This window comes from Zalophus californianus, chromosome 11 (assembly GCF_009762305.2).
Source record: "Zalophus californianus isolate mZalCal1 chromosome 11, mZalCal1.pri.v2, whole genome shotgun sequence".
NCBI classification, from domain to species: Eukaryota; Metazoa; Chordata; class Mammalia; order Carnivora; family Otariidae; genus Zalophus; species Zalophus californianus.
The window spans coordinates 4,507,874-4,532,975 of NC_045605.1; the positions used below are offsets into that span (position 1 = coordinate 4,507,874).

The 25,102-nt window shown below is 38.3% G+C and overlaps 1 protein-coding gene across 1 annotated transcript in view; it reads right to left on the bottom strand.

Moving 5' to 3' along the window:
- Positions 1-231: 231 nt before the first annotated feature.
- Positions 232-25,102, bottom strand: part of GUCY1A2 (guanylate cyclase 1 soluble subunit alpha 2) — a 340,686-nt gene continuing 315,815 nt past the window's right edge. Inside the window, exon 8 of the mRNA XM_027578896.2 lies at positions 232-12,790. Within this exon, the coding sequence (XP_027434697.2) occupies positions 12,583-12,790 (208 nt within the window). The 3' untranslated portion in view covers positions 232-12,582. The remainder of the gene's footprint in view (positions 12,791-25,102) is intronic.

Here is a 25,102-nt window from a genome sequence, read left to right on the forward strand (position 1 = left end):
AATGAGACCCTTTGGTTTTGTAAAATGGCTACTCACAGTCGCAGAGTCAGAATTCAGGTAGGTTGATTTTGAAATGAAGAATGATATGTGTTATTTCTGGAATGCACTTAATCGGTACATTTTAAAAGCATAATGAGACAGTTCTGTGACTTGATTACCAAAGTTATAATGGAGTTACAGGCAGATGTTAGAAAACGTCAGAGTTTTTCCAAGGCCAAACTCCGAGGAAGATTTTTTTTTTTTTTTAATAAGGGAAAAGCTGTTTATCCATCTCTAAGAAAAATAAGAAAGTCTTTCTCTCCATGGTCCATTTTTCAAATTTGAACCTAACCTGATTTTCATGGTAGTCAAAACCTGCCAGGATGGCTGAATTAATGTCCACATAGTTGGAATAATTTTTGCTTATCTCCAAATTCTTAAAGGAGACAGTGATTTAGTAGCTTATAAACTTTGCTAGTCTGGGCCTTAGATGCCAATTCAGCAGGAACAACAAAATGGAGAAAATAGGACTGTGGGTCACTGCTGTTTCACATGTGATCTTAATTTCTCCTGTTTTCCTTAACCACATTTGTACTATTTTTACAGTGATTATTAAACATATTTCCTTCAAGAAATAAAAATGGCAAAGGCATTAAAGGCAAACAAGTATTAATATTTTGTATTATCTCAAGACACAGACTTTCTTAACACTGGAAATCACAGGAAGAAAGTACTTTGTATTTTTCTAAGTGTCAATTTATATGGTAGCTGCCTCTTTCTTCACAATTTCACAGTAAGTCAGTGTGAAATAAATACATGTCAATTGACATTGAAATTTACCCTTTTCAAGTTTTTAATTTTTCTGAAGTTGTCCTACCCTTTCCCTGTACTGACTACATGATCTGTTAGAGTTAGAAGACCCTTGAGATGTACTAAAAAAAAAAAAAAAAAAAAAAAAAAAAACCTCTAAATGAGAAGTGAGAACCAAAATTCAAAGATATGACTTACAGAAGCATATCTTTTCAGAAAAATACAAAAGCTGTATTATTTCTATATAATTTTCTGTTAATTAACACAAGCTTACATCATGGAGATTACTTGATAAGGAGTTTGACTATATTATTAATACACTAACAAAAAATGAAAATATTTTCAGTTCAGGGATAAAAGGTTCTTTAAATCTTATTCAATACTTGCTCAAATGATTCTAGTGTTGAGCATACCTAAAATGAAAAGCATAATGTCTTCTTCATTTTTACTCTTTTAAATAAGATAATTTACTTCTTTTCCCTCAAGAATAAAATACTTTGCTAGAAATGATTGAATTTTCCCTGAAAAAAAAAATGGCTTTGAATTGGGACTTGTAAATGATCCAACCTGTGTCTGTCTGTATTCAAGAGCATGGTAATTAGTTAATTCTGGCGAAATCTGTGGAAATTGTGGTATAAATAGCTATCTGAATATACACTAGGATCTCAAAGACAGCTAAAAATAGGGGATACATGGTATATTGCTTTTTCAATACAGTAGACTTGCAAAATTGATGGCAAATGTTTTCAGACCCTCAAAAAAGAACCCCAAACACCATGTTACGCCAAACTAAGTTACAGGGGTGCACATGCAGGCAGGACGGTATGGTAGTCACCTCTAGAGAAGACCCAGTAAAATCAAGTAGCATTGAGTGTATCGGCCCTACTGGAAAGTCATTTTTAAAAACCAATGTCCTTACAAGTGGAAGAAGCTTCTTTTCTATTTCAGTGATGAGCAGTGTGGTACCCAAATAAACATTTACTATTTGAAAATAAGAGGATTTTTCTAAATGAAGATTTCTGTGGGGGCAAAAATAGGAGATTGTCCAAAAAACTTGACCCTGATACTTCTTGAGAAAGTGTTCAAATTCGGTGTAAAAGAACAAACATAGATGTATGTTAATCTCCCGTCTTGTGAACTGAGAAGCCAGCGCCTCAGTTATCTCAGTCACTTCCTTCCCCAAATGATCTCTAGGAGTGCACCTTCTTTTTCTTATCTCCTGAAGCCACACTGTGCTCAGTAATGTGCAAGTGAAAAATAGAAGCCAAATAGTGAAGCAGTATTTTCACACCTTTCATAAGAAAAGAAGAAAGGAAGGTAGGAAGGAGAACGGAAGTGGGGGAGGGGAAGGAGAGAAAGAAAGAATGAAAAGAGAAAAGGGAGAAGCTGAGGATGCTGGCCACCTTTGAGGGCCTGATTAGTCTCCTGCCCCCAACACCTGGACACAGAGGCCATGCCCCTTACACTTGCCAAGACCCTTCCTCAGAAACAGTATCGAATTCTACTGATGCTCAAGTTATAGCCACACTTGAGATTTGGGCCCTTTCACTGTCTCTCATCATCGTAAAGATTATACTAGCATTTAGTGAGGACATACGGCGAATACTGACTGAAGACATAGTTCCACATTTTCCCAACGGAAGACAAATGCTGCATGGGGGTGGGGCGGGGGGGCATCTTATAAGGCAAGGAGTTCTTGTACTTTTAAATAGATTCATTCCGATGAGCATGTTTTTTCAAAGTTTGTTTATCAAAGCTTTGACATGATGAACTTTGACATTCTGTTAAATATGAACGCCGTATTTAAAAATCTATAATCGGTTCATCTTTTTTTTTTTTTTTTCCAGCTTTCTTCTGGGTTAATGGGCCTGGACTATAGACCTGATTTTGATGTAGGCAAAACTGGATTTTCCTGTCTCTCTTCATCTTCCCTATTGCTGTCCTTTTTCCTGCAGTCCAGCTGAATCCAGTCAAAAGTATTTAATAGATGCTCATAAAATAAATAGGGTACCTCCTATAGTTAGGTATCCATTCGCATGTTAGTAGGAGGATTCTTTTAGATAGGGAGTAGGGTGTTTTTAAGGATCGAAGAAAGTAAAAGCGATGGGGACCCATTATCCCAGGTCATTGCGTGATATAACGGCGAAAGGGACGGACTTGACAAGTGCCTGATGACACAGCTGAAGCAGATTTAAAAAAGGAATAATAATTTTGGCTGTCACCCACTAATCGTCTTTGTACAAGAGCAAAAATTAAAGAATTTTTAAAAACACCTCTCTGAATTAGTATAGGAAGTCATGCAGTCATCTAGGTTATCGAGATCCTCCTGGCTAGGATGAGACCTACCATAAGAGTTAATTTTTTCCTGGTAGTTCTTTGTAGTCAAGTAACATAAAAACAATTCATCTGAGACTCCAAGCCAAGCTTTGGCTTTCATTTCAACATGGTAATTTATACCAATAAAATTTGGAAGGTAATTTATACCAAAATTTCATGTTGTTGATAAACTATCTTGGCCACTCCAATATTTTGTTCCACTTCATGGAGATTTGAATGAAAAAAAGCAAAAAAAAAATGTTTTAAGTGGTTATACATAAATATATTGATCCAGATTTGATCCGGATCACCCCCACCCTCAAAAGAAAGCTATCTTCTCTTGCTGGTCTTGAAAGTTAGCAGTATTGAGCATAAAGTAGAGACCGTAAAAGTAGAGCAGTTCTAGGATTTGATGTCTCATTGGGTTCAGACATGTATAGATTCCTGTTAGTCAGAGGTGATGCAGAATATTTATATTTATTGTTCAAATGATTTGAATATAAATTAGCTTTGACTTAGATTTTATTCTGAGAACAATAGGAATATGGATATGAATCATCCTAACGTGCACAAGTCTTAATACAGTATTACTTGACGATTCTTCTTTTCCCTTATGTCATTAAAAACAGCACAGTATTTTAAGTAAAAGAATGTTGCCAAATTTGTAAACCATGGCTTAATGCCACAATTTGTAAGTCTGTTTTTGTGACATCCTCTGTATTTTTTCTGCCACAAATGGAAAACATAGAGAAAAAAATGATTTAAATGCATATCATGATTATATGGTATTTCCAGGGGACAAAGCCTTAAGGACTCCACCAATAAAATTATCTTTCTTTCTCAGTGCTGAAGAACTTGATACATTTAGAAAGCTTTCAAAAAGGGTCTAGCATTCTGACTGGGACGTAAGCTGACTCTTTCAAGACAGCAAATCTTTGTCCTAAATTCTTTTTCTAGCTGATAATTCTGATGAAAAGTGATTCAGATTTGTTTACTCCCTTAAAAATTTTTCTGTCCTAAACAATCTCTGCCTGAATTAACCCGTTACATATAAGTGAAACATCTCTCAGTGTGGATTAGAGCTACCTAGCCACTTCTAATTTCGGAGGACAGAGAATAGCTCTTCTCTCCCGCAGAACGCCCTCCCCTGCTCAGGTGACTCCTCCCAGCTCCAACTCTGCAGCCTCCCCGCAGGAGCTGGATGGACTCAGGGTCAGAAGGGCTTCTGTCTAAAGTCCAACACTTGTTCTGCTAGCAGCCCAAGCCCCACTTGAGGACGATGTGGAGAAGAATATGGAATAGAGTATGGCTCCAAAAATGATTTTTACTGATTTTAAAACACAGTGTATTTTTCATTCTTTCTGATTAAATTTCCCAACTAGGGAAAGAGATCATTTCTGTAATGTCAGAACACACAGCAAAAGCGTGTGTAAAATTAAATTGTATTCTTCTCACTGGGCATTAGCTCAGCCAGGCGTGTTATAAAAGGGGAAAAAATGTTTTAATATCACTTGCACGCTGGAAGTTGGTTCTTTGGTGCTAATTTTAGCAGGCTATTCTGTGACATATGGCAGGGCTGGCATCTGGCCTACCTATTTGTTCCTTCAGTCCAGATGTTCTGACATCTTCATTTACCTTCATCATGGTAACCAAGACTAGTTCTACCTGCCACCTTCAGAGAGTTTCTATCTATAGCTCTGTGAGGTTCTAATCCCAGTTGCACTGATCTGTGCAGCTGCTGAGAGGCTGACATTACCTCCCAAGAAAACTGAAAATGGCTTGTGAAGGATTTTATTTTCCTCTTTTCTTGTTAAAATAAGAATGACCAGCAGTCAAATAAGTCATCTGGTTTCCATTAAACCACATGTGTCTATTATGGAAACTGCCTCTCCTTTAAGAGTATCTGTACCTTCATGCAGAAAACAATTAAATCTTTTTGCTCCCTCTCTTCTAAAGCTCTTGCCCATCCCCACCCTCTCCATCTGTCCCTGGGTCCTGGGTCTGATGTACAACTGCCAGGCAGAAAAATACGAGGCTTGTCTTTAAAAAGTGGGGTGGTGTGAAGAAGCAATTCTGCACATTTCTGATAGTACCCCCAATTAATGCATTACGGTCCTACTTATATTTAATTACATTTAGTAGACCACAGTAAAAACAGATTTAGTAGAATCCCCTCTTTATCTCCAAATAGTGAAAAGGCCACAGAAGAAGGCTGAATATGAACTGATTCCTTTATTTTCAAACTATGCATCAAGACTCAGAAACAAGATATTACTTACGCTTGCTTTTTTTCTGCTTTCAAATAATAAGCAACAGTACATAAGTCTAATATTTAGAATGATCTGATCACCAGCTAGATGAATTAAATGAAAGGATAAATTCACCATAATAGGTTCAAATTAAGTATTTCCATTATTTGTTAACAATGAGAAGCATGTTTATGAAGAATTAAGCATCCAATGATATGCAAAAAGATAATTATCAAAAACTTTCTCAGGGAATGAACAATCCTGTTGGATTTTTACAGGGGGGGGTTTCTAAATTGTGAAAAGAAGGATGCTACCTTAAGTTTTGCAATGGTTAACAGAAAGGTAAACCAGCAGCAAACCCACCCACCACTCCAATTGTATTCAGATTCATGATTAGAAGAGAGCTTACCCAGAGAGGAGAGGCAATAATAGGAGCTGTAATCTTATTTAGAGGTTTAGGAATGGATCCTAAATTTATATGACTTTGCTAAATAACAACCTGATGTTTAGAAGTTCCTCATTGTAACATAAGTTTACCACCTGCCTTGAGCTATGTTATGCCGAATGATGGAGGAGTAATTTAACTATAAAGGACTGATTATTATTGACTATTCTATATTTGATTAAAATTGCATTTTAGGGTTAAAAATATGAATTACTCATTTTGAAATATATAAGCTTTAGTGCTTGCATCAAAATAGAGAAGGGCAAGTTATTTTCAATATGGCTCCATAATCATTTTCAGATGTTTATTCATTATACTACAGATGACATCCAACCACACTATTTTACTTACTAAATATTTGCCATCATAGAAAACAGTAGTAATGAGCTCTTTTTATCTTTAATCTTTCATCTTCTAAGACCTTACCAAAGCAAGAATTGAATTAACTTATCCCAAGATCCATCTATGTTTTTGCAAAGCCTACATTCTCAATCAACTCATCCAACCTTTGCTGTACCTTTACTCATTTATCCGTCCTTAAATACTCCTCACTATGATATTCTACAAAGATCTGAAAGTCTGGGCAACATTACATACACAGATCTCTTCAGAGGAATAGAAATCATATTATGATAGGTATTTTTAACATTATCCAACAGAAATAACATGATGGGAGTCTATTACTTCATAGCATGTGTGCAAATGAACGGCTTCTGAGATAGATGAACCATGTCGTTTGCTCAGATAATTTTTATCCAAGTTATCACTTGCTCATTTTGCTGTAGGAGAATCACGACTATCTTTTGAAAGTCCACACCAGCTATATTATTGCTGTATAAAACATGTCTCTATTTCCCTAAAGGTTCTATGAAGTGCACAGAAGTGCAGGTTTTATATGGCATCATACCATGGCTTAAATTATTGCTTGAAAGGTTGTAATAAAGTATTGCTAGGAAATCATTTTTAGATGAATGCACAATTCAGTGTGAGAAGTACAGAGTGAGACTAAGTATTAAGTTGGTGATTTCTTTAGAATATAAAAATCAAAGCATTCGGAAATCAAGCTGTCACTTTGACATTCACTTCTCTGTCCAAAAGTTTGTAGTTTATAGCCTGGTGGTGCGGACTGGTAAATACTGTGAGATACTGCACAGCTCTGGTGGTAACTCAGAAAATGGTACTGTGTCTACTGCGCCTAATAGCCCTATAATGAGCAATATTCTTTCCTCATGCTTATTAGTGTTGACTTCTGTTTCTAATAAGTTTGAAGACTCCTGCTCCAAAAGCAGACTGTAAATTTGAGACCAAAGCTAAAATTAAAACTTGTGAAAGAAATAATGCTACAAAGCTCAGAATACTTCGCTTTTCAAAATAACTACAAATGAAATAATACACTACTCTCTTAGTCAACTTGCTTTTATTCCTGGTAATTGGGATTATTTGAATGCTCTTCAGTGATGCCCAAATCTGGCTTTATATTCTCATTACCTAGAGTGATTTTCTAAATACAGACTCCTAGGCCACACCTGCCACCTACTGAATCCAAATCTTTGCAGGTGTAAAGCTCAGTAATTTGTATTTCTGAAGGCTTCCTAGGTAATTCTTACAGGGGCAGCCAGATACTGTCATGCTGATGAGCTGAACCATTGAACAGGATAATTTCTTAATAAGGATGGGAATACAATGAAGCACTTGACTGAAGTTGTGTTCTGGTCACAACATATTGGAAATAAAAATGCAAACTTCTCAACATTCCAGGCCCTTCCAAAATGTCACTCCTTTTAAACATGTAATATCTACATGCACACATCCCTACATCCACCCACAAAAAGGATTCATTACTTTAGAAAACTGAAACTATTTTACAACATGAGATTGACTGTATCATTGACTTTTTTTTTTTAATGAAAGGGAAAAGGAACAAAGGAAGGAAACAAAGGTGGCAGGACAGTAATACTTAGGTTTCAAGTGTGAGGAAGGAATTTTGCACACTATCTCAGTGTATTCTGACAAGATTTATGTTCATCTGTATATAATGGCAGTGTCTGTTCTTCATTCACCACCTCGAGGACCCTCAAACTGAGTCCACTGCTCGGGCCAATTTATCCCTGTAACAGTAAGGTTTGTTCAGTCATGTGTGTTAACACTTTATGTAGATATGAAATTAGCTGCTGTGAAGGAAGCATATGCATATTGACAGCTGCCCATAAGGAATCGTCACTCAGACTGGCATATGTTAAATTCTCACTACTCAGTCTCTCATGCACCATGTTTTTCCAGCTGTATCTGGTAACATAGGCTTATAGAAGCCCCTGAAATAACATAATTTTTATAGTTGAGGATCTGTAACCTAATAATAATACCTAGGTTGCTATTGATTGGTTCTTGGTTCTTGGACTTGAGTTTCTAGGCATTGTTGGCTAAAAGGCCTCTGGTGTCCCCTAAAGCCTATTCAGGGCCATATATAATTCACTTCGAATGAATTTTCGGTAGTTACACTAAGTGCTTGGAGTCAGAGTGGTTTTTGGAAGAAAAAGCACAGAGAAAAGCTTCAGATGTTAGCAATGCCCCAGCACAACTGGGAATGGTTCATCCACTTCAGAAGTGCATCGTTACGTGGGTCTTCCTGTCTGCCTGAGGTCAGCAACTCTTGCCGTGGCCACGTTGGGGTCAGAGATGCAGAGAGGCTAGTGTTTGTTGGGGCTGGGTTTGAGGAAGTGAGAAGGTTTCCACTGCCAGCACGGAGTAGGCATGGGCTCAGTAGTGCTCGAAATGCTTGAGAAGACAGAAACCTACGTGTACAAGTTTTATTCTCTGCCCTAATGATCCATAACACCTTCCCTCGGCAAGCCCGGATCCCAAGGAGCCTTCAGTGAATACATTTAATTACAATCGTGATTTTGACTTCCTTGATATCTCACAACCTCAAATATGTGATATCAATTGGCAGCAATATTTCTGTACAAAACACAGAGTTTGGTGGTTTTCCAAACTCCGAGGCTTTGCCTTTTGTATATGTCAATTTAATTTTGCTTTATTGCTGGAAATCTTTGGAGCATTTTACAAAATTAAAAGCCTGGCTGCACTTGTGAAAGATTTTGTCTAAGTTGTTGCCTTGCTTTGCTCTGTGTTTCCCAGAGAGGCACGCTTTGCACTTTAACAACAGAACACTATGTCTCTGATAACAGTATCAGACAACCAGAGCTATCCCTGGACAGGAGAACCAAGCGTGAGACTGTGAGAGTTCACATTTGAAGTGCTGAATCCATGGTCCCACTCTTAAGTCTCAGGCAGAGGTGCCTGCCTCAGAGTCCTAATAGGTCACGGCTCACTGGACTCCACAGAGTCATATATTAAAAGGGAAATCCAAAATAATTTAAAGTAGAAGAAATGAATATCAAGGCAGGTTTTAGACAGTTTGGTCACCTATTACATAGAAGCGTTATCTTCTTTCCCTCGCTATATACCATGCTATATAGTGGAGAGACGCAACAATTCGTGTTCTGCAGGCATTGAGGAGTCTTCTTTTCTTATTATGGTAAATGGTACCTATTTATTAAGATTCCCAAAGCACATACTGTGCACTGTTTGGGGGTACATATGTGACTTTGTTGGATAACTGACTTATTTGCAAATGACTTTGTTTCTATCAAAATAATACTGATGCCAATGTGAATCTCTGGTACTGATGCCTAGTCATAAAGTGACTTCAAAATAGTTGCCTTAAAAAAAAAAAACACTAAACCAGAGGAGCTGTAAGTACCAAATTATATTTTAATGTTTCCCTTTTAGAGTGGGTTAAAGCCATTTCCCTAATCTAATATCACTGTGATTTCTAATAGGACATCCATTTACATTCTTTCTAATGTGCCACACTACAAGGCATGATGTTTGCAATAATTTTTAGGTAAGAATACTGTACAGATATTAGTCAAATGAAATACTATGACCCAGTGTTGCAGTCACAGTTCCTAAATGGAGGATATGTAGACTGTATTACGTAGGACAAATACAAATATAATAGTTTTTCACAGCTTCTAACTTCTGTGAGTGCGGGGTGAGGATGAACAGCCACCTTAGCAGCAACTTGCAAAGACACAGCAACAGTGTAACTAAGAATCAGCTGCAGGAGGTTGGCAATATGGTAACAGATTAGACTATTGCCTCAGACTGTAGCTTCAAGGATACATTTAGATTACATTGTTTGAAAAGTGTGGTTTATATCCTGTGATATATGATAGATCTCTGGTATATTTTTCATTGTAATATTTGTGACAATGCAAATGGCTACTTCTTCTCTAAGTAGAACCATGTAAACTAAAAGAGTTTGTTATTCTTTGGACAAATTGAATGTATATACAATTAGTGTCTTGGGCCCTATTACCAATTACTGGGTAATGAAGCGGATTTTCAATGATGTTTTTAAAATATGCTTCCTACAGATATTCTTAAAGTATAGAGAGAATGATGATATATCTAGAATAGTTACTTAGACAAATCTTCACAAAAAGCAGAGAAATAGATTGGATGATTACTCTAAGTCCCTTGCCGCCTTATGGTTATGAAACACATCGCTTACCACCAAAACATTTATTTAGTTTATCATAATCTCTAAGTTCCTATGCAAAATAAGCATAAATTATTTCGGTGAAGCTGGGTTCTCTCCCCATGTCCCTGTGCTGTACAGAGCACCTGGCTAAAGTGTTGTGTTTTCAGTGTGAGGACCGAGGTGCTCCCAGCCTGTTCCGTCCACAGCAACTGTAAACCTCCGCCTCGTTCCCCGTGAAGGAAGTGCGTTAATTTCCCAGGGCTCTGAAGAAATTCCTTTATAATTACCCCCATGAGAGCACCCTGTCCCCGGTCTATAAAACTCCCCTCAAATAAACACACTGGCCTTCTGGCCCCCCACGTTGTTAAAAACAGAGACCTAGACCGAGGGAGGAGAGGGATAGGCAAGGCTTCAGAAAGCTCATGGTCTAGATCCTGTCTCCAAACTACGTGTTGCACTAGTGTCCTCATAAGCCTTGGGGTGACACAGAGTTCAACAGTTGCAGAAGTGATCACCATTATAACAAATACTTTGCATATCGATAAATGTTTTCTAGCTACACACTTAGAGAACTTAAAAACACTAACAAGCCTCACAGACTACACTGGACACCAGTTAATACGCTCCGTAGCTGAGTTACGGCATAAATAAATCATAACGCAGCCAAAATGCCTGACCAGAGAAATCACTCTATTACATTCAGTAGACATAAGCTCTCAATGAGTATACCGTCTGGAGAAAAACGGCCACTCCAAGGTTTCACGGAAACAAATATTTCCAGTTCATTAACCTCAGTAGAAACTTGGGTTTTAGATTAGATCCAAAATAGGAAAACTCTGGATGTACTGTGCTCCTAATTTCAGGGTGAGTGTGTGATGATATTTTCACGCAGTGCTAATTAGTGGGAACAGGTCTTGGTCTTCATTTTAGCACCACATGCAATAGAAGCCTATCTGTCACTATGGCAATGACTGGGCCTGGAGGTTAGACCTACTTCAGTGTTCATGAAGGTGATTCACTGAATTTAAGAGCCACATCAATCAAACTGCAGAAGAAAAATTCCTTTCTTTTTTTTTTTTTAAACCTCAAAGCCATAAAACACAGGTTTTTTTCCCCCTTATTTCTCAAGAAACAACATTCTCGGCAAAATGTCCCACAACCTCTTTCTCACTAACGCCAACATCTAGGAATTTGCTCCCAGTGTCAGGTAGCCCTTAGGAAGCATCCGGGGGGCAGAGTGGGCAGAGTGGGCAGAGGTGGGGGGAGGGGTAACAAGTCATGGAAATTTTTAGAATATAGTTGAGTACATTGTACAAACTACCTATTTTATAAGTGCTAAGTTGAAAAGGGTCCAATGCAGCAAAGCATTTCATTTTAACTGACGTTTGTTAGAAGATGGCAACAAGACTTTTCTGTAATCCTAGTTACAGATAAATCTCTTACTGGGAAATTCTATTTCCTCTGGATTCCATGCTACATTAATTAAATCTAAAAGATATATTTACTAAGCAGACATACAATGCTTTCTCAGCATCTGAAGTCCTTGGTTATATGTATTCTCAGTCCAAGCACTAATCTGTCTAAATAAGTGAAAGTATATTTGATTAATAGGTTACAGTTACATTAAATATACCAACTACACAGTAGCAGATTCTGAAAATCGAGTAATGTTGTGTGAAATGTAATTATCTAGAAGAGAGATGTATAAAAATAGGTAATATCCCTAAAATATTTTGCTGAGTTACAGTTCTTCCTGCTGGGAAGTTGACCACACTGCCATGATGTATGTATGAAATGTCTGTTCAGAAAAACAAAATTAGAAAAGAGTCCTCACATACCAACTCACTAAATGTAGGAATATGTCATCAAAAATGGCTCTCAAAAGTGATACAGATAAGTGGGGAAAGATAGCTGTATGTGTGACAAACAAGAAAACATGGAATCTATTTATTAGTTGTGAAGGGGGCCCGTACTTAAAATATATATGTGTATATATATATATGACCAAAAAACACTCACATGGATGGACACATCTCATTACCCCCCCTCCGTTTTTTTTTAATTGACAGTCATCATCCACCTTTTTCTAGGATTATTGCCTAACATAACACAGAAATTCCGCTGCTTGTTCTCAGCCAAGTAGTGAAGGAGAAACCATCTCATTCCACTCTCCTGTCATGACCCAATGTTCTGGGCTTGTGCTTTTTGGAGGAGTCTTTGATCTGCGGTAGGTCTCAGAGGCTTGTCTCCCGGAGGAACATGGTGCCAATGTTGTAGGAAACTTTTTTTATCCTCGAGGAAGAAAGAGAAGGCTTTGGCTGCTTAGGACCAGTCCTTACCTCCAGGAAATAGCAGATCCCAGGGATTTCCTTTGGAAAGTTATCTGGAAGTTCTTCACGGGACCGAGGAATAAATGTGAAACTTTCTTCCCGTTTTAATAATCTAAGGAGAAAATACAATGTGAATCAAATAGGCAGGGCAGATGAGAATGAATGGACAGAAAATTTAAAGGCTTGGGAAGCCTATCAATGACAAAGTTCAAGTTAACACCCTTATTTCTTCGTACAGATGTGGCCTTCACAGGGCTCCAAATGCTAGGAAATGTTTCTTGAGAAAGATACCTTCATGTAATAATAATAATAATAATAATAATAATAATAATAGCAGCTGTGCCTTGTCCCACTTGAAATGTTTTTTTCAAGTTTGATTTTTTTTCTAAACAAAAGATGGAGACTGTATAATGAAATTTTTATTCAAACATGTATTTACCCTTTCTGTTTTTAAAACCTACCTAAATTCTGAAGCACGCCTCCTATGTTCTATAGACTCTCCATAGGCTTTAAATGCGTATCCTGTGTGTCAAAGACATCAAACAATTCCTGAGCATTGAAGAATAACATTCATGACTTGGAATGTCTGCCATGGGTGACTGATTTCTAGCAGTTCGTGTATTGTGAGCTCCAGCATTTATTGGTCAGACAGCATGACTCTTCCCTTTTAGTCACACTTAGAGACTCTTTTCTAGCACACTAACACTAGAGACTTACTCTCTGTCCAGGTCCCTGACATGTTAAATTTGATACCCAGACCTCAAAACGTGGCCCAGCAATTCACTTTAATTCAACAGCTCTTATGGACTGCTTCTCATTGCCCAAGAACAATCTCCTAAGCACTCTTGTGAATATAATGTTGAACAGAACACCATGTTTTATCAAGAGAGACAGAAACAGGGAATTAAAGAAGCATAAAATAAAGACTGAAAAGCAAACAAGCAAAAGCCCAGAGGTAATACAGAAACTTAGGCTCAGTATCAGCACATGTGCAACCGCTTGGTAGCCTTACGGGATGGGGGAAGAGAGTGAGAGTGAAGGCTGAGAGAGTAGGGCCAGATGAAGTTTTGAAATACTAAACTTAATGTTTAGACTTCTGTTTGGAGCCAAACCCATCATCCCCTTTTCCCTAAAAACAACTCCTGCTCCTAAGACAGGCGGATGTTAACAGCAGACGCAAGTTGTGCGTGTTACGAGGTGGGTCAGGGAGGAGGACCCATTGACAGAAGGCGGAGTCGGAAAGGCGGGGGTGCGAGGAGCACAGAGGATATGTGCAAGTGCGAGGTCACTAGCACCTTTACACCAGGAAGGGGGAAAGTCATTCTTTGACTCGTAATGGATACAAATATCTGAAAATAACAGTTGGTAGCACTAAGAACTCTCACAGTAGGAGCAATCTCTCTTTACTTTTACAAATGGGAGTTCTACCATTCTGCTTTATAAAGGATTTTTGTTTAAAGTTTTAATTGACCATTTCTTTAAAAGAATTATACAATGACTACACTAACTTGGGGTATAAAGAAATGAGGCTCATTCTGATATTTCAGAATTCTTTCAGATACCTTATTTCATCCATACAACCCTATCTAAAAATCTAAACATGCTCTTCTCTGACAAATTTATGAAAGGTAAAAGTAAGTCCAGAATAAGTTGGAGTGATTTGCTCATAGGCGCAGCCGGACAGCGATGGCATTGGAACTAGAATCCAGATTTGTTAACTGCTAGTCAAGCTCAGCCCTACAATAAATAGTAAGACTACACTAAGATCTCCTTCTTTCACAAAACTGAGATGTAAGTAAGGCATTGACAGAATGAAAGTCATTGGCACACTTTGATTTCTGTTTTTACAGATGTCAATTTTCTTTACATGTAACATATAATCAGTTACTTCAGAAGTAAAATGTAAATTTCCCTAAACAATAGTTAAATTTAGCATTGAATTCCACAATAATTTAGCTTAGCTCAAATACAACAGTCATCAGTGTGATATCTGGGTATCAATGATGTCAATCAACAAACGTATCGGGTGCTGGTGACATGCCCTAATAGTCCTCTGAATGGAGGAGAGGGCGTGGGGATGTGCAGAACAAGTTAATATAGAACTAAAAGGGCAAGAAATACTTACAGGAACAAATTAGCAGCAATGCAAGACAGCATACGGGAAAACATATGATAAAATCCAAAGGAGTAAATTCTACAGGGTCCATGGAGAAATGAGGACTGTGGATCTTAGTACAAAAGTCAAGAACCAGAGCAAGAAAGTTCACGCTTACCAATTATAAAATAAAGCATAACCCCAACCTTTCAAACAAGGTTCCTTAAAGGTCCAGGAAATAGGTAGGACTCCACATGAGCTGCATTCTTCTCTCCCTATGTTAAGCCCTCGATTTTCTTCACGCTTTGACACACCAAGGTCTTTATATTTTGCTGTACTTGAGATGTTCTGACAGTAAGAATGAGCACTGAGTTGACATCTACGGAAGTAATTGTACCTGACTGGCAAGAAGGTGCACTAGCTGCTTGCGATGCCGGGACTTTTAAATAATTCACTGCACTTTGGTAGGAAACTCTTCACAATGACTTGATCTCCTGACATTTTAAATACATCTCCTATTCACTGTGCTAAAATGACAAAGACAGCAGCTTCTATGGGGCTTTATTCTTTTCCAGATAACCATTTTGGCATTAATAAACTAAATGCAGTTTTAAATTTCAATAATATAAATGAGAGCACAGAAGGGTAAATTGATTCAAGCTCCTGTGCTATCCAGGGTTTAGCAGCCTTTGTGCAATATTCAGACGATTTCCAATAGGCCAATCTGAATGAGTGACGGGTGGGGCTGTGCGGGAGGTCAGGGGAAATATTTCACACAGCATGCCTGGTGGTGATGAGTTGTGGGGCTGAACAAATGATCAAATGTGTATACAGAGATTAGGAATTTATACCCTGATCACCCCAGAACCTCTGATCCCCTCTGAAATGCTTTATTAAGTCCGAGTCCCTGGGCTGGCTCCAAAGCTCTGCCTAACAATTCCTTTCTTCAGCAACTCAGGACGGACAGGGAAGCTTAGATTCCACACAAATCTAAATTAATCCCCAGCTGGTTGATATACAACCTGGGGGTTTTGGCAACATGTTTAATAAGTATTTGGAAGCCAGACAAATCCTACCTCACCTGCCTGTAACTATTCCTCCTCTCAACAAAGTTTTTCTTACCAGTTGATTTTCATGATAAGAATTCATTGTGGCTTTAGATCACTGGATGGCCCCCCAGCATGTGAGGGGAGCTTGATACTTTGGAGGTCCATGGACCTGCACCCTCGCTGCCCATCTCTGACTCATTCAGTCCTTGTCTGCATGCCCATTTCTGCCCATTTGCACCAAGCTCTGTGCTCTATCCTGTATCTGTCCTGTAAATGGACCTGAAACTTACTCACACCGAGGTACAAGTGACCTAAATGTAATTTATGTTTTTAACACAAGACCCAGAGTTTTAAAAAGATAGTGAAATTACAACATGACATTTCAGGCAACTTATTCTGGGATTTATTATCTTCTGCAGATCCTACTTAAATTGGCTTATATAAAGTACAGCTTGGTCCTCCATAGGCTAAGGTCAGAATTTAGTCTTTTATTCTTCTATGCACTTCTTTATACTTTTCTCCAATTCTATACATTGATTTCATTGTGAATTAGGGTGGTCTTCATGGCCATTTGCTATGTGCATTTCCCATACTGCTCTCACTGCAGAATTAGGAAAGATAACCAATCATGTAATTCTCTTCACCTTCATGCAGTCTTTGGTCAGTGAGTTCAGCAGTTGGCCAGTCCACAGTTATTAAACACCGTCTAAGAGCTGAGTGCTGACCCAGTGCATGCCTACTTCTGATCATATAGACTGAGAGAGAAAGAATTTTTATTTTTGCTGAAGATGTCTTTCCATAAAGTGGTCATATTTTTTATTTTGTTTTAGCTGAGCTGACACTGTAGACAGCTCCATAGACACAGCTAACCTTGCTGGAATTAACACAGCCGTAGCCTCAAACAGCGACCAATGAGTGCATGCGGTCCTCTAAGACCTGCCTGTGTGAAGTCATCATGTGAGATTGGAAAATCTTTGTTTCAGCGACCAAAAAGGCCTGTGCAATATGCAGAGCTCTGATACAGTGACAATCCAGAGCGCTGTCTACCAAGTGCTCACTAGCTTGTCCGCTGATCACTGTGCTACCAAAAGATGCTGTAAGACCAAGGCAACATAGAGTAGTATGTGCAGCATCTCTCAGAGCCTCAGGGCTAGAAGGAGTGTCTGCAAAGTGACCTTTTAAAGATTTTGGGTGTCTGAAATGTCGTTAGTTCACTCTCAGCCTGATTGGTTTCATTAGGCATTAAATTCTTATTTGGAAATGATTTTCCCCTCAAAATTTGCTGCTAGAAATTCAGATGTCATTCTGTTTTCTACTCCAGTGGATATGATTTTTCTCCTTGTATGTCCATAAGTCTGTCTCATCATCATCTTTCTGTCTCTGGTGTTATAAAAATTAATGACAGTATATCTCAATGTATCTTTTTCTCTTTTTTTTACTGAAGTACAGATAACACAATGTAACAGTTGCAGGTGTACAACACAGTGTTTGGACAACTCTACAAGTTAGGCTGTGCCCACCACGAGTGTGGCTACCCTCTGTCACCATGCAGTGCTATCACAATATCCTTGACTACAATCCCTATGCTCTGCCTTGTATTCCTGTGACTTATTCCGTAAGTGGAGGTCTGTACCTCCCACTCCCCTCTCTCCCCATGTTTTAAAAAGATTTTATTTGAGAGAGAGAGAGAAAGTACAAGCGGGGGGAGGGGCAGAGGGAGAAGGAGAAGCAGGCTCCCCGCTGAGCAGGGAGCCTGATGCAGGACCCTGAGACCATGACCTGAGCCAAAAGCAGCTGCTTAACCGACTAAGCCACCCGGGTGCTCCCCCTACCCTTTTTTGCCAACCCCCTCCTCTATAGCAACCACTAGATGGTTTTCTGTATTATGGGTCTGTTTCTGCTTTTCATCTTTATTCATTTTTTAGATTCCACATATAAGTGCAATCATAGGGTATTTGTCTTTCTGACTGACTGACTTCACTTAGGATAATACCCTCTAGGTCCACTCATGTTGTTGCAAATGGCAAGATCTCATTCTTTTTTACTGCTGAGTAATAGTGGAATGTTTATATATACCACATATTTTTTACCACTCATCTATGGATACTTAGGGTGCTTCCATAACTTAACTATTGTAAATAATGCTGCAAAAATCTAGGGGGTTTCTTTGGGTAAACCCAATAGTAGAATTACTGGATCATACAGTATTTCTAATTTTAATGTTTTGAGGACCCTCTGTACTGTTTTCCACAGCGGCTGCATTCCCAGCAGTGCGCGAGGGTTCTTTTATATCCACATCCTCATCAATTCTTGTTATTCCTTCTCTTTGTGATACTGGCTATTAGGACAAGTGTAAGGTGATAACTCATTGTCATTCTGATTTGCATTTTCTGGTGATCAGTGATTAGTGATGTTGAGCATCTTCTCCTACCTGTTGGCCATCTGTATCTTTCTTTAAAAAAATGTCAGATCAGGTCCTCCACCCAATTTTTAATAAGACTATTTTTCTTGTGTTAGGTTGATTAAGTTCTGTATATACTTTGGATATTAACCCCTTATCAGATATATCATTTGCAAATACCTTCTCTCATTCAGCAGGTTGCCTTTTTGTTTGATGGTTTCTTTCGCTGTGCAAAAGCTTTTTATTTTGGTGTCGTCCCAATAGTTTATTTTTGCTTTTGTTTGCCTTGAACAGACAGATCTAGAAAAATGTTGCTAAGGCTGATGTCAAAGAGATTACTGCCTATGTTTTCATCTAAGAGTTTTATGGTTTCAGGTCTCATATTGAGGTCTCTATTCCATTTTGCTTTTATTTTTGTGCTTGGTGTAAGAAAGTGGTCCAGTTTCCTTCTTTGGGTGTGTAGCTGTCCATTTTTCCCAATACAGTTTGTTGAAGACACAGTCTTTTCCCCATTATATACTCTTATCTCTTTTGTCATACATTAATTGACCACGTAAGTGTGGGTTTATTTCTAGATTCTCTATTCTGTTGATCTATGTGTCTGTTTTTGTGCCACTACCATATAGTTTTGATTAGTGTAGCTTTATAGTATATCTTGAAATCTGGGATTGTGATAACTCCAGCTTTGTTCTTCTTTCTCAAAATTGCTTTGGCTATTCAGAGACTTTTGTGGTTCCATACACACTTTGGAGTTATTTGCCTAATTATTTGGAAAATGCTGTTGGTGTTTCTATAGACATCAACTGAGTCTATAGATAGCTTTGTACAGTATGGACATTTCAACAATATTTATTCTTCCAATCCATGAGCATTGTATGTCTTGCCATTCTTTTGTGTCCTCTGCAATTACTTTAATCAATCTTTTATAATTGTTAGGTACAGGTCTTTAAACTCCTTTATTCAGTTTATTCCTCCATATCTTATTCCTTTTGGTGCCAGTGTAAATGGAATTGTTTTCTTAATTTCTCTTTCTGCAACTTCATTATTAGTGTATAAAAATGCAACTGATTTCTCAATTTTGTACCTTACAACATTATTTATTTATTACCTCTAATACTTTTTTAGTGGTGTCTTTAGGGTTTTCCATATTTTCTATATATCATGCCATCTGCAAATACTGACAGTTTTACCCGTTCCTTACCAATGTGGATGCTTTTTCTTTTTCTTGTCTAATTGCTGTGACTAGGCCTTCCAGTAAAATGTTGAATAAATGTGGTCAGAATGGACATCTTTGTCTTAGTCCTAGTCTAAGAGGAAAGGCTCTGAGGTTTTCACCATTGAGTAAATGCTACCTGTGCGTTTGTTACACATGGCCTTTATTAGGTATGTTCCCTCTAAAAATCCACTTTTTTGAGAGTTTTTGTCATGAAAGGATGTTGCATTTTGTCAAGTGATTTTTCTGCAGCTAGTAAGATGAGCATATGATTTTTATTCATTTTATTACCATAGTGTATTGATTGAGATTTGCAGATACTAAATCATCCTTGCACCCCAGAATAAATCTTATTTGATTGTGGTGAATGATCCTTTTAATGTATTTTTGAATGCAGTTTGCTTGTATATTGTTGAGGCTTTTTGCATCTTTCTACATCAGCGATACTGGCCTATAATTATCCTTTTTGTGTGTGTGTGTGTGTGGTGTCCTTTTTTGGTTTTGCTCGCCTCATAGAATGTGTTTGGAAGATTTTGTCTTACATTTTTTGGACTAGCTGAAGAGGATTGATATTAATTCTTCTTAGGTATTGGATAGAATTCACCTGAGAATACATCTGGTCCTGGACTTTGGTTTTTTGGTAGTTTTTTTAATTACCAATTCAGTTTTGTTACTAGTAACTGATCTATTCAAATTTTCTATTTCTTCCTGACTCCATTTAGAAGATTGCATGTTCCTAGAAATGTATCCATTTCTTTGAAATTGTCCCTTTTCACAGTACTCTCTTATAATTCTTTGTATTTCTGTGATACAGGTTCTTTTCTGCATTTTAGATTTATTTGGTTCCTCTCCCTTTTTTTCTTGAGGAGTTTAGCTGAAGCTTTATCAATTTTGATAATGTTGCCTTCTCAAAGAACCAACTCTTGTTTTCATTGATCTTTTCTATTTTTTTTTTTTTTTAGTCTGTATTTCTCTTATTTCTACTCTGGTCTTTTATTTACTTTCTTCTACTGACTTTGGGCTCTGTTTATTCTTTGTGTCTTTAGGTGTAAGCTTAGGTTATTTGAGATTTTTCTTGGTTTTTCGAGGTAGACCTGTATCACTATTAATTTCCCTGTTAGAACTGCTTGAACTTCATCCCAAAGATTTTGGACCATTGTATTTTCTTTTGTCTCCTTGTATTTTTTTGTTTTTGAATTTTCTCTTTGATTTTTTGCTGACACATTGGTTGCTTAATAATGTGTTGTTTACCCTTCATATGTAGGCCTTTTTTCCAGTTTTTTCTTATAACTGATTTCTAGTTTATTGAGAGTTGTTCTGTTGCCTAACATGTGATCTATCCTGAGGAATGGTCCATGTGCACTTGAAAAGAATGTATATTGTTGGTTTTGGACAGAATGTTCTGGATGTATGTTAAATCCATCTGGTCTAATGTGTCACTCAAAGACACTGTTTCCTCAGTGATTTTCTCTCTGGATGATTGATATATCCACTGATGTAAGTGGGGTATTAAAATTTCCTAGTATTATTGCATTATGGTCAATTTCTCTGTTTATGTCTGTTAATATTTGCTTTATGTATTTAGGTGCTCCAACATTGGGTGCATATTTATAATTATTTTATCTCCTTATGGGTTGATCCCATTATCACTATGTGGTACCTTCCTTTGTCTCTTGTCAATCTTTGTTTAAAATCAATTTTGTCTGATAGAAGTTTTGCTTCCCAGGCTTTTATCTGCTTCCATTTGCATGAAATTCTTTGACCATCCCTTCACTTTAAGTCTGTAAGTCTTTAAGTCTGAAGTGAGTCTGTTGTAGGCAGCATTTGGTTGGTCTTGTATTTTCATCCATCCTATCACCCTATGTGTTTTGATTAGAGCATTTAGACCATTCACATTTAAAGTAATGATTAATAAATGTACAGTTATTGGCTTTTTGTTACTTGTTTTCTGGTTGTTATTGTTCCTTTTCTTGTTGTCTTTCCTTGGGAGTGATGGCTTCTTTAGTATTACACTTCGCTACTTTTTGTGTCTACTATAGGTTTTTGCTTTGTGGTTACCATGAGGTCATATATAACATCCTAAGTATACAGAAGTCTATATTAAGTTGATGGTCAGTTAAGTTTGAACACATTCTGAAAGAACTTCATTTTTACTACCTGACTCCACATTTCATGTATATGTTGTGCTATTTTACATCTTATTTTGTGAGTCCCCTTAAGTAATTTTTTTTTTGCTTTTTAAAAATAAGTTAATTTTGAATAGTTTTAGATTTACAAAAAAGTTAGGAAGATGATACAGAAGGGTTCTGTATACCCTGCATCTATTTACTCTCTTGTTAATATCTCACCTGAGTATGATACATTTGTTGCAACTGGTGAATCAATATTGATACATTATTATTAATTAGAGTTCATATTTTATTCAGACTTCCTTAGTTTTTACCTAATGTCCTTTTTCTGCCCCAGAATCCCATCCAGAATACAATGTTACAATTAGTCATCATGTCTCCTTAGGCTCCTCTGGAGTGTGATAGTTTCTGATGCTTTTCTTCTTTTTGATGTCCTTGATGGTTTTGAGGAGTACTGGTCTGGTATTTTATGGAAATTTAGATAATGATCCCTGAGAGAAGAGAAACAAATGAGGTAAGCCCTAGGATTGTTCCAGTTTCCTGTTTGGAGTTTTGAACACAGGAAGGGGAAACACAGAGTCCCACAGTCTCCCTGAGTTGAGGAAACAATTCAGAGTTCAGGGTGACAAAATCTACAACAAATCTGAGGGCAGAGCACCATGGAGGAGAACTCTGAGCAAAGAGAAAGCTTGAGAGAATGCAGGAGATTCTTCTTGCATCTTCATCTGAGTACTGATCAAGGCATATGAGTGAAGAGACCATTCAAGCCCAGGAGAAGAACCACTTCAGATTGGCATTTATTAAAGTGTAGTGCTGCTGTGTAATCACATGTGTATTTAGGCAAAGGGAGCTGGTATCTAGAGACTAAAAGTCCATGATCAAAGTGTCAGCAGGTTTTGTTTCTTCTGGGGCTTCTCTCCTTGCCTTGCAGATGGCCACCTTCTTACTGTGTCCTCCGATGGTCTTTCCTCTGTGTGTGTGCACCCTGGTGTCTCTTTTTTTTTCTTTAAATTTTTTATTGTTATGTTAATCACCATACAGCATTAGTTTTTGATGTAGTGTTCCATGATTCATCGTTTGTGCATAACACCCAGTGCTCCACGCAGACCGTGCCCTCTTTAATACCCATCACCAGGCTAACCTATCCCCCCGCCCCCCTCGAGCCCTCAGTTTGTTTTTCAGAGTCCATCGTCTCTCATGGTTCGTCTCCCCCTCCGATTTACCCCCCTTCATTCTTCCCCTCCTGCTATCTTCTTCTTTTTTTTTCCTTAACATATATTCCATTATTTGTTTCAGAGGTACAGGTCTGTGATTCAACAGTCTGGCACAATTCACAGCGCTCACCATAGCGCATACCCTCCCCAGTGTCTGTCACCCAGCCACCCCATCCCTCCCACCCCCCACCACTCCAGCAACCCTCAGTCTGTTTCCTGAGATTAAGAATTCCTCATATCAGTGAGGTCATAGGATACATGTCTCTCTCTGATTGACTTATTTCACTAAGCATAACACCCTCCAGTTCCATCCACGTCGTTGCAAATGGCAAGATCTCATTCCTTTTGATGGCTGCATAATATTCCATTGTGTATATGGACCACCTCTTCTTTATCCATTCATCTGTCGATGGACATCTTGGCTCTTTCCACAGTTTGGCTATTGTGGACATTGCTGCTATAAACATTGGGGTGCACGTACCCCTTCGCATCCCTACATTTGTATCTTTGGGGTAAATACCCAGTAGTGCAATTGCTGGGTCGTAGGGTAGCTCTATTTGCAACTTTTTGAGGCACCTCCATATTGTTTTCCAGAGTGGCTGCACCAGCTTGCATTCCCACCAACAGTGTAGGAGGGTTCCCCTTTCTCCGCATGCCCGCCAACATCTGTCGTTTCCTGACTTGTTAATTCTAGCCAGTCTGACTGGTGTGAGGTGGTATCTCATTGAGGTTTTGATTTGGATTTCCCTGATGCCGAGCGATGTTGAGCACTTTTTCATGTGTCTGTAATTTTTTTGATGTAACTGATTTTACTACTTTCATTTTTAACCTTCATACTAGCTTTGTAAGTGATTGCAATTCTTTCCATTCAGAATTTTCTTATTTCTAATTATGGCCTCTTCTTTTCCACTTTAGTAAGTCCCTTTAATATTTCTGCTAAGGCATGTTTAGTGACTAAGTCCTTCAATTTTTGTCTGGGAATCTCTCCTTCTCTTTTCACTCTGAATAATCTTTCTGTGTAGAACATTCTTGGTTACAGGTTTTTTTTCCTTGCCACTAACTGTGAATGTATCCTGCCACTCCCTTCCAGCCTGAAAAGATTTTGCTGAAAAATCAGATGATGGGCTTATAGAGTTTTCACAGTACATAACTAGTTGCTTTTCCATCTTTAATTATTATGTTTCCTGGTGTGATCCTCCTTAGGGTATGATGGGTCCAAGATGAACCTCCTTCGTTCATCTTGTTCAGAACTCTCTGTGCTTCCTAAACCTAGATGTAAATTAAAGAAGTTCTCTGCTATTATTTTATCAAGCAATTTTTCTGCTCCTTTCTCTGTGACCCCCTATAATGCAAATGTTTTTTCACTTCAAAAGAACTTTACCTTTCCTAATTTTTTAAAAATTCTTTTTTCTTTTTGCTGTTCAGCCTGGATACTTTCCATTACCCTGTCTTCCAGATTGCTGACCCATTTTTCTGCATCCTCTAATACACTACTGATTCCTTCTGGTGTATTTTTTTTATTTAAGTTATTCTATTTGTCAACTCTAGTTCTTTTTTTTAAATTTTCTCTTTGTTGGAGTTCTTATTGAGTTTATCCACTCTTCTCTCCAGTCCAGTAAGCATCTCTATGAACATTACTTTGAACTCTATCAGGTAGATGGCTTATCTCCATTTCATTTAGTTATTTTTCTAAGATTTTGCCTTATTCTTTCATTTGGAGCATATTCCTCTGTCTCTTCATTTTTCTTGACTTTCTATGTTTGGTTCTACGAATTAGGCTGAACTAAATTTGAAGGAATACTCTTTATATGGTCATCTCCTGTGTACACTGTGTGTGCCTGGTGACTTTGGCTAGCCGGTTGGAACTGTGTCTGTCATGACCTGGGACCTCAGGGCATTCTGAGGAGCAGCTGGAGCTGAAGTTGAATGCAGGCTGGGGAGGCCCGGAGGTCCTAGGGCTCTCTGCACAAAGGGTATGCTGGCCAGACAGCTGAAGCTGAAATGGGTGCAAGCCAGGGAGTCTCAGTGCTCTCTGCACAAAAGGAAATCTGGCAGGAGAGCTGAAGTGGGCATTGCCTGGGAAGGACCTGGGGCTCTTTAGGCACAGGGCCCTTGGGAGGACAGGTGAAGCTGAAGTGAGTACAAGCCAAGACTCCTGGAGTGCCCTACACCAGGGGCACCATGGTGGGCTAGCTAGAGCCAAGACAGGGGTGGGCTGGTGGTTCCCTGAGTGCTTTGCCCAGGGGGTGCCCTGATGGAACAGCTGGATCAGAGGCAGGTGTGTGGGTGGGAAGCTCTTGGGGAACATCATGCAGGGGCCCTC